This window comes from Drosophila teissieri, chromosome 3R (genome assembly GCF_016746235.2).
Source record: "Drosophila teissieri strain GT53w chromosome 3R, Prin_Dtei_1.1, whole genome shotgun sequence".
In the NCBI taxonomy this organism is placed as follows: Eukaryota; Metazoa; Arthropoda; class Insecta; order Diptera; family Drosophilidae; genus Drosophila; species Drosophila teissieri.
Genome location: NC_053032.1, coordinates 26,226,050 through 26,244,168, shown reverse-complemented (window position 1 = coordinate 26,244,168; position 18,119 = coordinate 26,226,050). Strand labels below are relative to the sequence as shown.

The 18,119-nt window shown below is 41.7% G+C and overlaps 1 protein-coding gene across 1 annotated transcript in view; it reads left to right on the top strand.

Annotated features, from left to right (window-relative positions):
- The window catches only part of LOC122620741 (mushroom body large-type Kenyon cell-specific protein 1), a 60,830-nt gene that overhangs the window by 32,183 nt on the left and 10,528 nt on the right, over nt 1-18,119 (top strand). Inside the window, exons 3-5 of the mRNA XM_043798344.1 lie at nt 16,197-16,445; nt 16,503-16,720; nt 17,056-17,537. Of these exons, the coding sequence (XP_043654279.1) occupies nt 16,197-16,445; nt 16,503-16,720; nt 17,056-17,537 (949 nt within the window). The remainder of the gene's footprint in view (nt 1-16,196; nt 16,446-16,502; nt 16,721-17,055; nt 17,538-18,119) is intronic.

Below are 18,119 nucleotides of genomic sequence, written 5' to 3'. Positions count from 1 at the left end.
TTGCCATTCATGTTGTCGGCCAAAGTGGCGATTTGTTGATTGTCGTTAGAAATTCAAGCGGGCCAACACCTTCGGCCGATTTGCCCGTCGTTTTGTCGTGTGCCAACGATTGTTGGCCCAATCGTTTGGGCCACTAATAAATTTTTTTTCCACCGATTAGCCCCGCATCTAATGATTGAAATTAGACGATTTCGATATTGGGAGATAATCTCTGGATGAAAAACCGGTAGCCAGGTGCCAATTCTCTTAACGCACTATTATCAAACTTTGCCCGCAATGGCCGTTAATTTAGGGTTTTAATACCGCTGAAAGGCTACCTCGCCCACCGCGAATTTATTATGACACTGATGGAAGGGATGTGCAGCAGGGCACTCCAGTGGCCCAATGAGTGATTGACTCGAGTGAATGACTGCCCGAATGAGTGACTGGCTAACTGACTAACTGACTGACTGACTGACTGACTGACTGCCTGAATGAGCGAGTAACTCGGAGGGCCAACGAGCCACAGCCGTGTTATTAGTTAAATGGCGCATAATGGATGAATAACTTGACAAAATAGCAAGCGAAACAAAAGGAATAGTCGATGAGGAGCGTTAAGAAGACTAACAAGACAGTTAACAACTGCTCAAATACCCTCAGAATATGCTACAGTAAAATCTAACTATCAAACATAATATAGTAGTTGGTCTAATCTATGAAAGTTGAATAAATAAATATTTTGTTAAAAAAGCTTTGGCTCGTTCTAGGGATATATTTTCTTATGAAACCTAGTACATCCAAAAACTTAACAACATCTACGATATCTACGGGTATAAAGACAATAAACAAAACCGAAGTCAAAGACAAAGACAAAGAGTGTGCCATTGTGTGTGTTTGATAGTCCGGCAACGACGACTACTGCAACCGAACCACACCTTAATAATTACTTAAAAGGAAAATAATTTACGAAATTGCATTCATAGTTCAACATTGCAGCGTTTTGCAACAAAAGCCAGCCATAACAAACAATGAATGCCATACACAAAAACAAAATAAAAAACGAAAGCAAAAACAAAAACACCCGCACAAGAAAAACAAAAAATTGTGCGAAAAACGAGGAAAAGCATTGAAAAAGCAGCGTGTGGTCATATTGAGTTTCCTGCAGCGGCAAACATTTCTACGACAATTCCCTTGACCCCTGACCCCCCTCTCCCATCCCCCTCCGCGGACTATTGTGGAATTTTTCCGGGGCTAAGTCAAAGATAAACCCCGCGCGAGGCATCTCAATTTAACCTAATTGCTGTCCCTTATCCCTGGGACCCTTAACATGGCATTTCAATTGTCCGGCATAAGGAGAATTCCTCTGCCAAACGGGGCGTATGAGTAATGGCTGAAAATATTTGTCACACTTCTGCGGTCAAGCAAATAGCAAAAAGAAAAAAAACAACCTGTTCACTAACACACACTCCAAATTTGACACATTTGCTCAGTTGCAGGCCCGAAAAGCTTCAAAAACTACCTGAAAATGCATTCGCGCATGGAAAATGGAAAAAAGGAAAAATGGAAAATGTGCTAAGCAAACGCAAATGAATTTTGCAAATTCGAAATTCAAACGTGAAGCGACAACATCGCAGAATGCATAAATTGAAAACTCATGTGGAAACGGATCGAAGAAAAGCGAGTGCAACAAAACAACAAAAAAAATGATCGAAAGAATTCTCTTTTGGAGAACTGTCATCAAGAATTTGCTTTTGGTATGCAAAACAAGTTCTGACTTTTAGATTCGCTCGAAACCTTGGTTTGCTCGGAATATGCGCTTAAAATTTGCGCGAATATATAACGCGCAGTTAGCCTTTATCAGAAAATAACAAAAATACAGCTGCGCGTCAATTAACATTACAAATTTGGGATTCTATTTCAGAAAAATGATATACCAAAAAGCATATCAAAAATTAGGAATAATTAACCATAGAAAATAGTACTTTCTACATTTAAATTTTTTGGCCAAATCTACACCGTTAACATTTTGCTTAATGATGCTGTATAAAGTGACAAACAGCCAAGGCGAGGCTCCAACCTCCAACGCTTTTCCGCTTTTCCGCAGTTCCCGGCCAAAAGATGGAAAGCCTGGCCAGACAGTGGCAAACAGTTTACTCAGACGGATCAGGCGGACAGACAGACAGACACTGTGTAACCTTCGACCCGCTTGGCAACAAGAAGCCACTGGACAGGCAGTGGGCGAGAAATATGTATACAAAAGTAAATATGGGAAATTGTTTCCATTTTTTTGTTGCTGTATTCCTTTCATTGTTTGCCAAAGACTGGCAGCTCGGTCACTCAATACCAATTGAAAAGTGCTGCAAAAAAGTGCAAAAAATAATGTCTCAATCTCATTTATATTGATTTTATTTACATCCTGGCCATCAATTTAGGCAAGTATCTGTTGGGAAACTTTTGAAAAGTATTTGCAAAATCATTAAATGGCAGGATAAAATATTAATCATGTGTAGAAATTGGAAATCTCAGAATAGCAAATGTAAAATTATATTAAAAGCGGCTATCCCAGAGATCTTGAAATGCGGGAGTGGCAAGAAGCACGACAGCACTCACGTGTATCTGTATCTAAGCGCCAACGAAGGCAGCGATCAGATACGATCCATTGTTGCCACCGCTCACACACTCGAAAACCGTGAACTGGAAAACCTTGAAAAACTCAACTGCAATTTATTTTCAATGCAATGGGTTGTGTGTGTGTGTGTGTCTTATTTTTTATTCATTTTTTCCACACCCCCTGCCGCTATCCAATTTGTTGTACCATCTGATTTTCTTGCTGCGCTCGATTTGTTTCTGCGCGATTTCCTAATGAATTCGATTTGCGTGGAAAACCTGACAAACCTAGGCCCTAATGGCCCCACTGAATTTCATTAGCCATCCATCCAGCCATCCATCCATCCATCCAATCAACGCAATCTGTTTATGCGTGGCTCTTCAGTTCGTTTTGGTCTGCGCGTGTGTTCTTTGGGCTTTTCTTTTCCTTATTATTTTTCATTTCGCATTTTCTATTTTCCTTTTTTTTTTTTTGTATTATTCTCCTTTGCCACTGTGCACTCAGTTGTAATTGTGTTAGAGCAGAGGCCTATGCCACTGCCACGCATGCCGCAAATGCATTATTATTATAATTTCCAGCTCATACCTCATTGTATACCTCACTTTTTTTTCTGGTTCTTTGACACTGGCTTGGGGTTGTGTTATTGTTTTATAGAGAATTCGATTTGGTTAAGTGCGCTTCCAGGTTTCCATAATTACTCCAGCAGCAGTGGCATTGGCAGCAGTCCCCAGCTCATTTCTATTTCTATTTCGTTATTTTTAAACTAAATTATTATTAACCAAGTAGGCTGGGCTGGCTTTGAGCGGCTTTCGCGCTTGACAATTGGCTACAAGTGGGTGCATTGTGCTGAAAGCTTTTATTAATTAGTCCTAATTTGCCTTTGACTACGCCAGCGGAATATGACTTTTTTCTTTGTATTTTTGCATGTTTGCTTACTACCAATGCTGGCAATCAATTAGACAACGCAACTGGCAGCCAGTCAAGGCTAAAAGCCCCATTCAGGCGGCCTACCAAAATGTCAGGCTTGGTGGACAAGCCCCAAATTGGCAAGAACGACAATAAAAACAACAACCATGTGGGTGTTGCTTTGGCGGCTCCAAATTTGGCTAGGCAAAATTTACAAAACAAATTGCATTCATAAATAAAATCAAATCCAAATGCAGCCAACCAAATTTAAATAAACTAAGCAAATTATGTTGAGTTACGCCGAAGTTGGTGGCACTTTATAAATTGCTAAGGAAAATGATTACATTCTAACTCATTATAATCGGAAAATCAAAGAAGATATTATTTTTATCCTTACCACGTGGATTTTATTGATAGACTTTATAATTTGACCGCAATTCTTTTAAGCAAGTAATATTCCATTTGTGCTAATCTATTTAACATTCCCACTAAATCGAGGTTTTAATCCAATGCCTTTGTTGTATTTAATATGTTCTAATCTATTAAACATTCCTCGTAAATTCAGATCTAAAACCAATACCAAAGTCCCAAATTGGCCGACAAAGCGTTGCACAGTTTTTCAGCCAACAGAATGCACATTTTTGTGTAAGCCGTTTGTTCGGTTTCTCTGGCAAAGTGCAACACAATTAACACCCCGCCGAAATGCATACACAAAAAAATGGGAAAAACAACGCGGATTTTTTAACAGTAAAATTTGTTTGTTTAGCGATTTGGTCGGGCATAGAGAGAACCCACTGTTGGACGAAACATATTCGATAGTGCAGCGTTAATGAAAATGAGCAACAAAGCCAAGCGGTTGCACTCACACAGCCAATGTCAGAAACTTAGAACCAAAACCACATGCAAAATAGATAGAAAACAAAAAGTACAAGAAAAAAATTCAAACGAGTTTTTTTTGTATTTTTGTGTGGAATGTTTTTTTTTTTCAGCATGTACGAAAATGCGCAAAATACACTAAATAAGTGGAAACGTCAATAAGCAGCGAAGGAGAATAAATGAGCACACCAAACGAAACCAAATTCACATGGCAAAGTCGACTGAGATAGATAGGTAGACATGTATGTAGATATAAGTAGGAGCTAGGAGAAATAGCAGAAATAAAAAAATAGTAAAAATAACAAAACTAGAAGGCAGAGCTTAGTGAAAAGCTGACGAAATAGGCGCATGTGGTGTAATCAAATATGCGATATGTATAGGAAAATTATGTAGATGCAAATGATATGGAAACGCGCAGATGAATGGCAGAAAAAATGGAAAATAGAGAAGGAAAATGGGGAAAAACACGGGAAAGGGAGATGGAACGGAGAAAACGATTCTATCTGAGCAAAGTGCAAAGAAAACGAGCAAAAATTAATTTCTGTAATGCAATCAGCAAGTTTAATTATGCATAATTGGGAGAACGAAAGGAGGCGGCAGAAGAAACCATAAAATTTTAACAACCAAAGTTTGCACGGGCGGGCGAAACTGGAAAGATCATGGATCTTATGAATCATAAACGAAAAAAAAACTGTAACAACACTGATTACTTCCCAATAAAATAACCATATACCAAAATTGGTTAATTTTACTGAATTATCTAGCCTAGATAAAAAGTTTATTTAATATTTCCTTTATAAAGAAATGGCATTATGTTTCATAACCATTGCATTTCCATATTTACAGGCTTGTAGGCCATAAAAAATATGTGAAAGTATCAGGAAGCAAACTTGTGCTTTTATTAGTTGTTGTTTTTTATGGCTTTTCCGAAACGTAGAATCCAAATGATCTGAATCCATTCTGTTTGGTTTTCGGTCTGCCGTAAACGCTCAAGATCGCTCTCAACTAGAAATCGTGGCACTTTTTTATGACAAACAAAATGCATTTCGATTCGAGAACACACCCAATTGACTATAGAGGCACAGCCACATCGAAGTACATAGATATTTGCAGTTGCAACAGTAATTCATATTTCACAGGCCGCTCTTTGCTGCCACATTCGTTAATTCCATCTTGATATGCCATTTTTATTCCAATTTTTATTGCTCGGCTAAGTTCAAGATCAGCGGAATGTCGAATTAACCAAATGGTAGCTAAATGGTAGCTGCTTGGATATCAGATGCATTTAGTAGATTTTGTGATACCTGCTTAAACTTACACTCAGTGAAGTGTCAGCTCTTTCAATATCATTTCAATTATTTTTTATGGTTTTATGGCGCTTTAGAAACTTATTAAAAATGTTAAAAAAATAACTTTTGCACTTCCGCAAACACAATTACGATCGCGCAAGGCTTTGACTCATCATTAGCCCAGTGAATGAGCTATAAAATTGGCAGCAAAAAGGCAACCATTTAAACGTAGTTTTCCGCAAATCAATTACACATAAATTAATTGCCATTAATTAATAAGCAGCAATTGTACTGGCTAAAACTCAACCAGCTCAACCGCTGGCGACTCCAGGGATTGCAATTTGAATAAAAGCAGTCGCAAAGCGGCAAATTCATCTGTAATTGCCAATTGTGAGTCGCTGCAAAGCCGAAAAGTAAATAAATTAAATATTTAGCTAGAAATTTATAAGGCGAATGCGAGACCCGCTGCCAAGCCCCAATCCAATCCACACCCACAACCCCCAATCCCCAATCCCCAATCCCCAACCCCCCACCCCTCGTCTGCAGTGCAGTGGGAAAAGGGGAGCCGCTCTGGTGCGGTCTACGTATGCGGAATTAAGCGTTCGAATTGTAACCAAATATGGCGCAGCAAGTTCAATTCTAATTTATTTCGGCGAACACAGAACGCGCTCTGTTTTTCTATTTTTTCTTGCTCGCTTTTTGCGTTCTGGATCAATTGATTCAAGGTTTTCTATTGCTGCTTTTGATTTAAGCTCTCTTTCTAGTTCTACATATATATATGAATATATATATATCTTGACGATCGTATGTGTGTGTGTGTAAAGGCAAATCGTGCGCTTTTATTGGAAGTGACAACAAATGCATTCTTAAGTGATTGAAATTTAACACGACACACAACAAACGAAAATTGAAAACGAATGACGGGCCACATAAAGTTGACTTTGATTGAACACCAAAGAAAACTATTCAAACATATCTGCTGAGTTGTCATGGTGGCTGACTATATAATAACATTAAATCTTTAGATTAGGTTAATGTCATCAAGAGGTATTCAAATATATCATTATATTTAGTAGTAAATACATTCTTAAATATACAGGAAAGTCCCTCTTTGTAAGCTTCCACTTTATTGCCATTCATTGTGGCTCGTTCAGTTTATGGTCTTCAAATGCGATTTATTCGAGCTGCGAGCTGCCTAAATATAGAGACATCAATCGGCGAATCTCTGTTTCCTGTCCAACTCGTTTTCCCCGAAGCCTTTTGGCTGCAGTGCCCGCCACAAATCACTGGCAATCACAGGCAGCCAGCGGCTTTTGGCCATGGCCAACAAGCGCGAGAAAAAACCTCGGCATTTTCGCGCAAAAAATGCGCAGCTTACACACTCTGCTCCCTGTATGTCCTGTATCCTGCATCCTGCAACGCGCATCGTGCATCCTTTGCTACGCCCACACCCCCATGCCAAGTGAGGTGTTGCTGTTGAGGCCGCGGAGCAAAAAATGCGAAAAGAATTGACAGAAGCCCCGTTTGACTATGGAATTTTCGGTTCGCTGTTTCGTCCTCCGTTTTTCCGTTTTTCCACCGCGAACGGCGGCCAATGCAATCAAGTGGATGAGTTGGGTGGCAGTTGGTGTTGGTTGTTGCTGGTGTCGGTTCGTTGTGTTTGCTCTGGGCAGGGTGCAACTGGTGCAACACCCATGAATGTGCCGGAGCACAGGCCTAAAAGGATTAAGGCGATCTGTGTGCAATCCGCGCAATTATCCTTTCAGCTCCCCAACCGACTCCGCAATTAGTTGCATCACTCAACACTTCCCTCGCGTTTTTCCCTTTTTTTTCGCTGCTCCTCTTTTTTTGGCTCTTCTCCTTTTTTCGGGTTGACTTTTAGCTACATATGGTGAAGTGGCAAGAAGCATCCTGCCACGTCCTGCCACTTCACATGCTCGTTATCGTTTTCGCTGTTTTTTCTGTGTGCCCGCTTTGTTCCACGCGGCGTATACGTATCACGCCATCATTGCGCTTACCATTCATTTGGGGAGAAGCGAAAATCTGCAGCACTGCACTTTTTCGGTGGCCATTCCCAAATAACGTGAAGGACACTTAAGTGGCCCCCCAAATTGGTTTCACACTCGCACCATCAAGTGGCGAGCATCCCCTTTGGCGTTTTGCCATTTCGATGCCGCCCGGCTGCTGCTGCTGCTGCGGCTGCGGAAATTGTCTATTTAGAGCCTCGACTTTGGTTAGCACCAGCTACTCGACTTCAACTTGGCTGTCAAAAACAAAGTTCCTGCTAACAACTGACTAACTGACGGCGGCCAGTGGAGATGAGATGACTTGCGTCTGCTTTCGACCAAGAACGGAGCTACTCCTGCTGCTCATTCATGGCCACTGGTGTTGGCAACACAACTGTTGAGTGCCACAACACCTTGCGCAGCACTGAGCAAAACTACTGGGCCCTAGTTTGATTTTTGAATTACAAAAACTTATTTAGAAGGTATATATTCACATTAGCTTTATATCTAAACACTCTTGTTTTCAAGTATATACATATTTTCTGATTACAGAATACTTAATACTTGCTTCTCTCTACTCCACTTTTCTCCCAGTGATCATTTAAGCGAGCGCTTTCCTTCTCTCACTTGACTGCCATAGTTTGGCTGCCACTTGTTGGCATTTGTTGTTGCTGAAGAGCATTTAAATTGAAATGCCAATGCCGCTGTTTCTGTTGTCGTTTTCTCGTAGTTGTTGTTGTTCTATCAACTGCTGCTGCTGTGTGTTCTATGTCATCATTTGCTCTTTTTCATGGCTGTCTGAAAGTCTGTATGTCTGGTTGTCTGGATGTCGGAGTGTCTGAATGTCTGGATGTCCACGAGTCTAACTAAGCCGAAAACCCATTCATTGTAAATTCAACTAAATCCATGAATAAAATGTGCCACCCACTCTGGGCCACGTTTTATTGCACATCGCTGTGTAGTTAACAATTGTGGCTCCTCGCCGCCTCTTTCCCCCTCTCTCTCTCTCTCTCTCTCGCACATCCATGCGCTGGCTCTTTCTAACCAAATTGAATTTCCGAATTCAATGAATGAATGAGCGCCTGAATTGGTTTAGTTTTAGTTGTTTAGCCGGTTTTGTTTTCTTTTCCATGGCTGTGACTGTGTGTGCTGATGTGCTGTGGCTGTGTGTGTTGCATACTTTTTGGCTGCCGCCTGTTGCACGCCAGCCTGCTCCACTTAATGTACACGGATATATATCCGCTATATACGTTGCTTTCCGCACACAATATCCGCACATATATCCGCCTGCATTTGTTTGTTTATGCCCCATTTGTATTATGCCATCAGTTTAATGGTTCGGTCCACGGCCGTCGCCTGTTGCTGCAGTTGCTCTTGCTGTTGCGATGTTGCATGCAGCATTGGCAGCGCATCTATTCTTTTTGCCACAGTTGCTGCCGTTGCTGCTGGAACTTTAATGTCCTCTATCCGCGCCCTTGCCATTCCCATATTACTTGCTGCCTTTTTTATATTTCGGTTCCCCTTCTTTTTTTTAATATTTGTATAGCTATTCCCATTTTTTTTTTGTTGTGGCTCTCGGCAATTGTGTGGGTTTTTTCTTGTTGCTGCTGCTGTTGTGCTGCTGCAGTTACTTGTGCGGAAATTGCATTTCTCGGCATTTTACATTTCAATAAATTTCGCCTGATGCCTCTGCCTTTGGTTTTTTATGTCGCTATTTGGCCCGAACTTTATTTATATTAAAAACATTTTTTCGTGGCCTTCTGCTGAACTTAGAATATTTATTTTACTGCTTTGTCCGTTGGTTTTATGGGGGCGCAATCGTTGGGAATATAAAGAATAACATCTATTAACAAATGGAATTTGATGATGATCAGATGTCAGTTTTAAAGGACTTAACAACGTTTTGAATAATGCTTTGAATAACTCATACACAAAATATCAGCTAACAGAAAAGTTTCTTAAATATTATTAATATCGTTATAATTTATTAATGCATACTGCACTTATTCAAAAATAAACTCATTTTAAAATAAGAAGAGTTGTGAAAAAGGATTCAATAACAAGATAAGAAACATAATCAATTGTTAAATTACTTTATAATAATTTTATAAATTACTTTAAAAATATTTCTATCCTGAGCATACTTATATTATTATTATTTTTTTCAAGACTTCATTTAAAGCTGTATTTATTTCTGTTTTTGGTATTTTTAACTGTAGCTGCTTTTAAAAATAAAATGTACCGATTTATAAATAGGTAAAAGCTAAAACGAAGGCAATGCAATTGATTGATACATAATCGATAATTCCCTGTACGCGGACACTTCAACGACTCCCCACACTTTCGCTTAATAATACATTGGTTTGGGCCACACTCAAACGAATGGCTATGAGAACGGCAATCAAGCCGAAGAATTATACCCTCCATTTTGCACCGACGACCTCTTGAAACAGCCCTTCAATCGGCGATACGACACCTGCAATTAGCAATTTGCAATGTTGCAGCACTTAGCACATCAATTATGGCAACTTTTCTTTTCGGCCAGCCCAATTTCCTTTTCGGCCTTCTCGTCCAATTGCAGTCGAATAGCAGCAAACTGCAGCCTAAACAAACATGCAATCAAATGCAATCGAAACGAGCAAAATTTCGTGTTTCCCGACTTTTCCGAGTTTTTAGGTTTCATTCTTTTTTCACGTACCGCTTTTTTTGTGTTTGCCTGTTGGCCGAAAAATGTTGCGGCCAATCAAATTGCATGCAGGCCGAAAAGTGCATACGAAAGCGCATTAGAGCGAGACAACGCTAGCACGAACATGTGGGGGCGTTGTGGGGGTTAATGTGGGATTCGGATGGGGGGTTAAGGGGTTAAGGGGTGTGCGGGTGTGCGATGCACCCACGCCGAAAAAGCCATACAACAACAAGATGAGCCGAATCGAGACGAGCCAAGCCGAATGAGGCAATCGAATTTATTTTGCTTCTGCCTCTCTAATTTTCGCCCACTTTGCCCCACAACGAAGCTGAAAAACCGACGACAGCGACTAAATTTCTATGCCAAAGTGACACACAAAAAGCCTAAAGTACACACAGATGCACCCACACACACCACCGTGTGCATATGTGTATGCGTATTGATGTTGTCAGTATGTAAATTGCCATATGCGACAAGTTTGCCGAGTTTCTTTTCATTTTTTGGGGTAGGTTGCGTTTTTAGTTTGTGCAAGGGTTGCTAATGGCTCAAATGGTTGGGAAGGGTGGGTGTGGTGAGGGGCAGGGAGGGGCAGGGAGGAGCAGGAAGAGGAGGTCCTGTCAACGCTGCCTGCTTAGAATTGTCCTACTCATCTAAAACCGTGTATTCGTGCATTCGTGTGTGTGTGTGTGTGTGTGCTGCGTATGTCCTTGCATTTAGTGCAATTCATTTACATTTCAGCGCTGCCACTGCCCCTTTCTTAACCCCTTTTTAGCCATACAAGTTGGCCACAATTTTGGGCCCCAGGCACGCAGGACGTCGCATGTCCTTTCCACCGGAGAGCCTCAAAAAACGGAACCTAAAATATGCACGTTGGAAAAAACCATTTATAAACTATCTTATTTATATATCAAGAAACTACATTAATTGAATATTCTCATAAATCAAAATAATTAGAAGATAAGAAGAATATTCTTATAAATCAAATTAATTAGAAGATAAGAAGAATATTCGTATAAATCAAAATAATTAGAAGATAAGAAGAATATTCTTATAAATCAAAATACTTAGAAGATCGTAAACAAATTGGTTACAAAACGTTATATCAACTTAATTTTTTAATGCATTAATTTAATTGAAAAACGAATTTTCTCAGTGGCAGCCACGCTTTTTCCCCTTATTTTTCCACGCATTGCCGCTGCCACTTTTTTGTGATTTAGCCAAACTCATTTCTTAGCTGCACTTTTGGCTTTTCCCTTTTGTCCTTGCCGCTCCGCTTCAACCAATTTGTTGTTGCGGCAGGACATGTGACGCCGGCCGGCTGCAAAAGCTGCCAACCTGGCAAGCTGGCTTTTCTTTTCCTCCCCCGCCTTTTGGGCGAGGAAAACCAGTTGGTCCCACCCCCGAACATAGATGGGAGTACGTTGACATTAGACATTACTCAAAATGTTATGCAAAATACGATGGCGTGTCGCGGCGGCCAGAATAACCACAATATGTTGAATTTCTAATTAAAGAATTTTTGGTGCACTTCGCGTTAAAATCATTTTTGGGTGTGTGCTTAAAAGGCAGGGATATCCAAACTCTGAAGGTTTGCATGTAATGCAGTTGGAGTTTTAGCATTTTTAAGTATTTTTATAACATGCTATGCTATGTATGCTATTTTTATTGAAATGCCATATGAAATGGGCTCATAAATAAAAAGATGTTGTAGTATACACTTTGCTTACAACTTCTTGCGGCTTTAGCTAAATATAATTATAGACTTTTCAATAGAAATAATAACGCCAAGGATTTTATTATATAGGCCAATCAAACTTTATCCACGTGCGGTTAGAATCTAATTATCTGTGAACTGCGCCATGTGCCCAACACCTTTCTGCGGCACAACTAATGCAGAATTTATGGGGCGAAAATTACACTGCGTATACGTAATATTACGTATGCGCCCCCAAGGCTGGCGGTAACTTTTGACATTTGATTACGGCACGCATTACGCCAAAAAGCTGAAAGCTGAAAAACTGAAAACTGAAACGGGGCGAACTGCAGGAAAATGTCAAATTGCCGTTGTTTCTGTCTTCTGTGTGTTGTGCAGTGTTCTTGGCAGGGGTAATGCAGCACATGGCTCGAAAAAAAAGAGCTACATATAAATCTATGGATACATATTCATATACATCTTTTAATGCAAATGACAACTCCAACAATGAGACATTACATTATGTACTGTCATTACTGTAATTTGCTTATGTAAACGACTTGACAGCACACACCCCCCCACCCCCACCCCCGTCGCCACGGTGGCCAACCGAAAATAAAATGTAAGGATGAGAATTGAATAAAACTCAATGAGCCAGCCCGTCGAGGCTGAAATAAAAAAAAACAACAAAAAACACACACACATTTTTTTAATGACTTCTGGCCGAGCATACCTATGGATGCCTGTACATAAGTGCCATGTGTACATAAGGGCTTATCTACTTGCAGGCCTCACCGTACATACTCGTGCACATGTACATGGGCCATATAATGTGGTACATTAATCGATAATTGCATTTTTTCGTTTCTTTTTTTTTGTCGTTGTTGTTGCAGCGGTTGCTGTTGTTGTTGTTGCTGTTGCCGTTGCCGTTTTGCCCATTTCTTTTGCCACTTTTCATGCGTTGTCTCTCTCATGGCGCATGCCATTTGCATTTCGTTAAGCGTATGTGTGTGTGTGTGTAAATGAGTTTCCGTGTTTAATTGCTTCAATTTTTTCGGTTAGTGTGAGTTTAAGGTACCCACCGACCCCCTCACAACAACAACGACAACAGGGCCAACAAAAAAAAACCAACAAAAAATGCCACACAAAATGCAAATAAATCATACGCCCCGCTGCGGCGCTTCACAATTAGTTTAGCCATTTGGCTTTAATAGCTAACTTTGATTAAACGCACTTTCGTTTTTGTTTGCCAGTCGCTTGTTGTTGTTGTTGTCGTTGTTGTAGCTTTTAGGCCACCGCACCGCAGCGACGACCCCAGAGCAAACAAACAGACAGACAGGACGACAGCCCAACTGACAGGATGGGCAGACGGCAGGCGAACTGCAGCTCCAAAGCCCGATCCTTCGATCCCCCCCCCCTTTCCCATGCACCTGGCCACCCGGCGTGTCACGTTGCGTTGCCTTGAATGGCAAACTCTCTCGCACACACACACACACACACACTGTAAACACCTATTCAAACACTCACACATGCACACAGCCAGTCATAGGTCATACCAGCCATCCATCGACAGCGTCTAAACCAACGACATAAACCCATTTTTATTCCATTTTCTATGTACAGTGATCGCTGGCATAACGCAGACGCATGGGGCTTAGCAATTAGGAGCTGAAATGGCAGTTTAGATTGCAGTTTATAACTAAGTTTATTAAACAAGAAAGAGTTTTATAGAAAATGAATATTGCAGATGATAGTTAGTTAGGTGGCTAAAAGTAAGGTCACCTCTTCTCGAGGTGCCACTGTAAGTTCGCGCCTGGCGAAGAATTCTATTTAGCATACATTCGGGCGCCGCTTGCTTGGCATAATGTGAACGCGGGCAGACAGCAATGATGGCGCTGGCACCACCAGAACCAGAGCCCAGAACTCGGCAGAAACCCCTGTCCATGACCAGGAGCACTAGCAGAAGCAGAAGCAGAAGCATAGCCAGAAACTGAAACATAACCCAAACCCAAACCCAAACCGAAAACAGCATTGAAATCCCGCCTTGCGGCCGTCGACGTCGTCGTCGTCGTCATCTTCATACGCAATGTGTGTCGCCCCGACCACATGCACAAAACAAACGCACACTCGTGCAGCCAGAGACAAAACACGCCAGACACTGACACTGTGTGCGTGAGTGCATTGCGTGCGTGCAACGAAAGTCCCTATGTATGCATGTGTGTGTGTGGGTGCACCAGCTGAGGAACCGAGGAACCCCTGGCATTTTGCCTGTGCGTAGGCCTTCCTTCGCTAAAAAGCACACGCACCCTGCGTCCGCAGCTGGCCGACTGCAATTTGTAGCTCGGTTTGTAATGAATAGGAATTACAGAAACTGAACGAGGTGGGAGTGGATAAGCCCCAGCTAATTGGTACAAATCTATTGATTGGTGGGTCGTGGTTTTATGCCAAACACTCTGGAATTAGCGGGGAAAACCAAAAGGTTATTGTAAATATCGTTTATATCCATACTATAATTTAAACATCTTCTACCTTTGTTTTTGAGACTGAAATAACCAATCATTTAACAACAAAAACTTAACTACGATAGTTAATCTGATAAATCAGTATTAAAACGTTTTACTTACAAAGCTTTCACAATCAACCTAAAATCCATTAGGGTTCCCTTTCGGCTGAAGAGCATTTGCGTATCGTGCAGATCCCTTTTCGTGCACTCTGCATTTTTTAACGACAAAATGCAGGCGTGTGTCTGTGGACTGGTTGCATTTTAAAGTTTGAGTTTTGTACGTCCCGTGCGTGCATTCACCTCGTTTTTTTTCGCCTTTTTTCGGTGCGTGCGGCAGGTGGAAAGTCGCTTGGAGAGTCGGGGTTAGGGGGGAAGAACGTGGCGGGAAGGGGAAGGCGGTGGTGCAACGTTGACGTCGCAACCCCCGAAGCGCTAAAACAACGACGACGATGGCGACGACGACCCTGTTTATTTGAGCGCTTAAAAAACTGCAGTTGCCGCTGCAGCTGGGAAAGCAATGCAATTTTTACACTGCGAAAAGTTTGAACATGCCGCTCCACTTTTGCGCCGGAATGAGCAGCAGCAGTTGGGTATGGTTCCCCCCAATTCTGCTGCTGCTCCACTTCAGCCCCAAGTTGCCATTCCCCAAACGCACGCACCGAGCACACGCACACGCACTTGTGCGCAACCAGGACGATGGGGACAGCGACAAGGACATGGGGGTGCTGCAATTTCTGCACGCACCTTCTTCGCAACTTCCGGTTGGGAGTCTAACCTGGGCTATTTAACTACACTTTTTTTTTGGCAGTAAAAACGCTACAAAACGCCGGTGATATCCCATGTCTACCATACATATTTGTATGTATATTTTATATATTTTGGTCTGCTGTATATATAAATAATTTTTTCTTCGACCGGCCCTCCTTTAATTCGCATTTCGTGTGAGTTGACGCGTAGCCTTTTCCCATATGCGCAAAAGTTTTGCTTTTGAGCCACGCATGCCTGCCCCTTCAAGTGGTGGGGTTAGGCTCCAAAACCACATATTCTTGCACTCCGTGGCCAAATGCATTTTGCATTAAATTGCATAACTTTTGTGCGGCAATTAGAGCTGCTCTCTGGCTGGCCAAGACGGCTGGAAGGTCCGGGAAATGCACAATGCCACAATGCAAACATACAAATCTATCAATTTTCCACTCGCACACATTTCGTATTCAATAATTACGCATACGCAGCGTGTGCCCCCCTTTAAGTATAGTGCAACCGTCACAATATGCCATTTCTTTTTCGTTGCAGTATTTTTTCTTCATGCAGTTTTGCTCCTATACTTAGTGGCATTGCATTTCAATTAAGTAATTTCTGTCTGCTAAAATTCCCAGGAGCTGCACAGAAATAGGGTTTGGGTCAACTGAAGAAGAAAAAAGAGTGGTTTATTAATTGCCACCACTAGGCAAATTATAGTTTATTAAGCCATGCAACTGGCGTAGCATTCTCGAACTGCTCAGGCACTTTTTTTGAATAATAAATGTACTAGAGCTGAGCCTGTATTCAGTAGATTTCTATATATTTCTTCCCTGCTTTGATAAATTTAATTTTAAGTAACTTTTTGAGATCATTGCGCTATTTTAACATGCATCTTCTTTACATTTTCAGCCCTAGAACGCGTTGCTGAAGAATTTATGGGTCGCAGGCAATGGAAACAATATCAAGAGCAACTGACGAGCAGCCACTTGAATTTAGAGGAGCAACAGCCCATAGCAATAGACGGTTCCGAGGACGAGCCACCGCAATACAACCACAGCAGCAAGGCGATCAGCCAGAGCAATCCCAACCACTGTAAGACAGCGAACCACCGTCTGGAGCAGCACCACAACGGCAGCCAGCTACTGGAAGCAGATTCTGGTGGGTACACGGCATTATGAAATGCCGGAAAGATAACTAATCCTATGCCAACTGCAGAGAACAACCGAACATCACACGATTCATCACGTACACCAACACCGGGTGCCACCAGTACACCATCACCACCGCCAGAACCCATCGATTGGAGACCGTCGGCCAAGTGCAACTTCTGTGTTAACGGTCGCCTGCTAACGGTTAACGCCCAGGGCGAGTTGGTGGCCGAGTCAGCAGCAACTGCCACTAGTAGTAGCACTAGTAATAGCCACATTCATCAGGTGGGTCAACTATACCTCAAACTGCACGTAACACTAAGGAAAAATACAGCCCTTTAATGTCAACCAAATTTTGATTGTAATGTATATTTATACGAACTTAAAAAATTAATAATGCAATTATGGGATATATATGTATGTTATATGAATATATTTTATTAAATACTTCTGAACTTAATTAAATAATTCATAATTAATATGCAATCCAGAGATTAAAGTAACATTTTAAATAAGTTCTTTTGTTTGCTCTTTGACTATTTATTTTGAATTTAACATTTTGGCTGACATTTTCTCCCAGTGCCTTGAACTTTTATTAACCCTCGACTTTGTCCACGCAGCACGACAGTGACAGCAACTCGAGCGCATCACTGCCCCACCACAGCAGCAGCGGCAGCAGCAGCAACAACAACAACAAAAGCAGTGGCAACAGGGCACGCCACATTGCTGCTGCAAGTGCAAGAGCAGCAACAGCAGCGGCAACACCCGCCAACTCCCTCGAACTCTACAAGCTGCTGACCCAGCGGGCAGCCAAAATGACATCGATGGACTCGATGGCCGCCCAGCTGGCGCAATTCTCACTGCTGGCCGACTTCAATCTGATCAACTCGCTGGCCAGCCAACAGCAGCAACAGCAACAGCAGCAGCAGCAACAACAGCAACAGATCGCTAGTGCGGTAACGCCAACTACCTCAGAAGTATCTGCCGCCGCAATCAGTCCCGCACTCAAAGATACACCCAGTCCCAGTGCGGATGCACCGCTCGATCTTAGCAGCAAACCATCGCCGAACTCATCGATTAGCGGCGATGTGAAGTCCGTCAGGTGAGTGCCGAATTGGGGTTACCCCTGCCGCTTTTGGCGGGCGGGGGTGTTGCAGCACATAAATACCTATGTATAAGCATGTATTCAATATAAATCTGGCAATCTGCGCAAACGCCAAAAAAAAAATTAAAAAACCCCCAGCAAAGTATATACAAAAAAAGGAATTTCATGTAATACCCAAAAGAGAAAAAAGGTGGAAATTATACAATTTGTTGGGCGCTCAACGAATGTGCAATACTCTTTTAAAAAATTATTATTTTATTATCTTTACCATTTTCAATAATTTTTTTTTAAGAAAAACCATTTTTAAAACCATTAAAATTAATATGTGAGATTTGGACCATATTCTATTATTTGCACAAAATTAATAAAATTATTAAATTACCTTAGAATCACCGAAGGGTATAGTGTTCACCGAAAAGAACCGGAAAAAACACCGAATCGTGTGCCAGACAATACATGAGATAATTGCACTTTGGGCGCTGCCCTGCCGCCTCTGACACTGCACTTACTGTAGCATACTTAACGGGGCAACCCCACTCACACCCACACACCCACACTCGCACACACACAAGCGCAAAT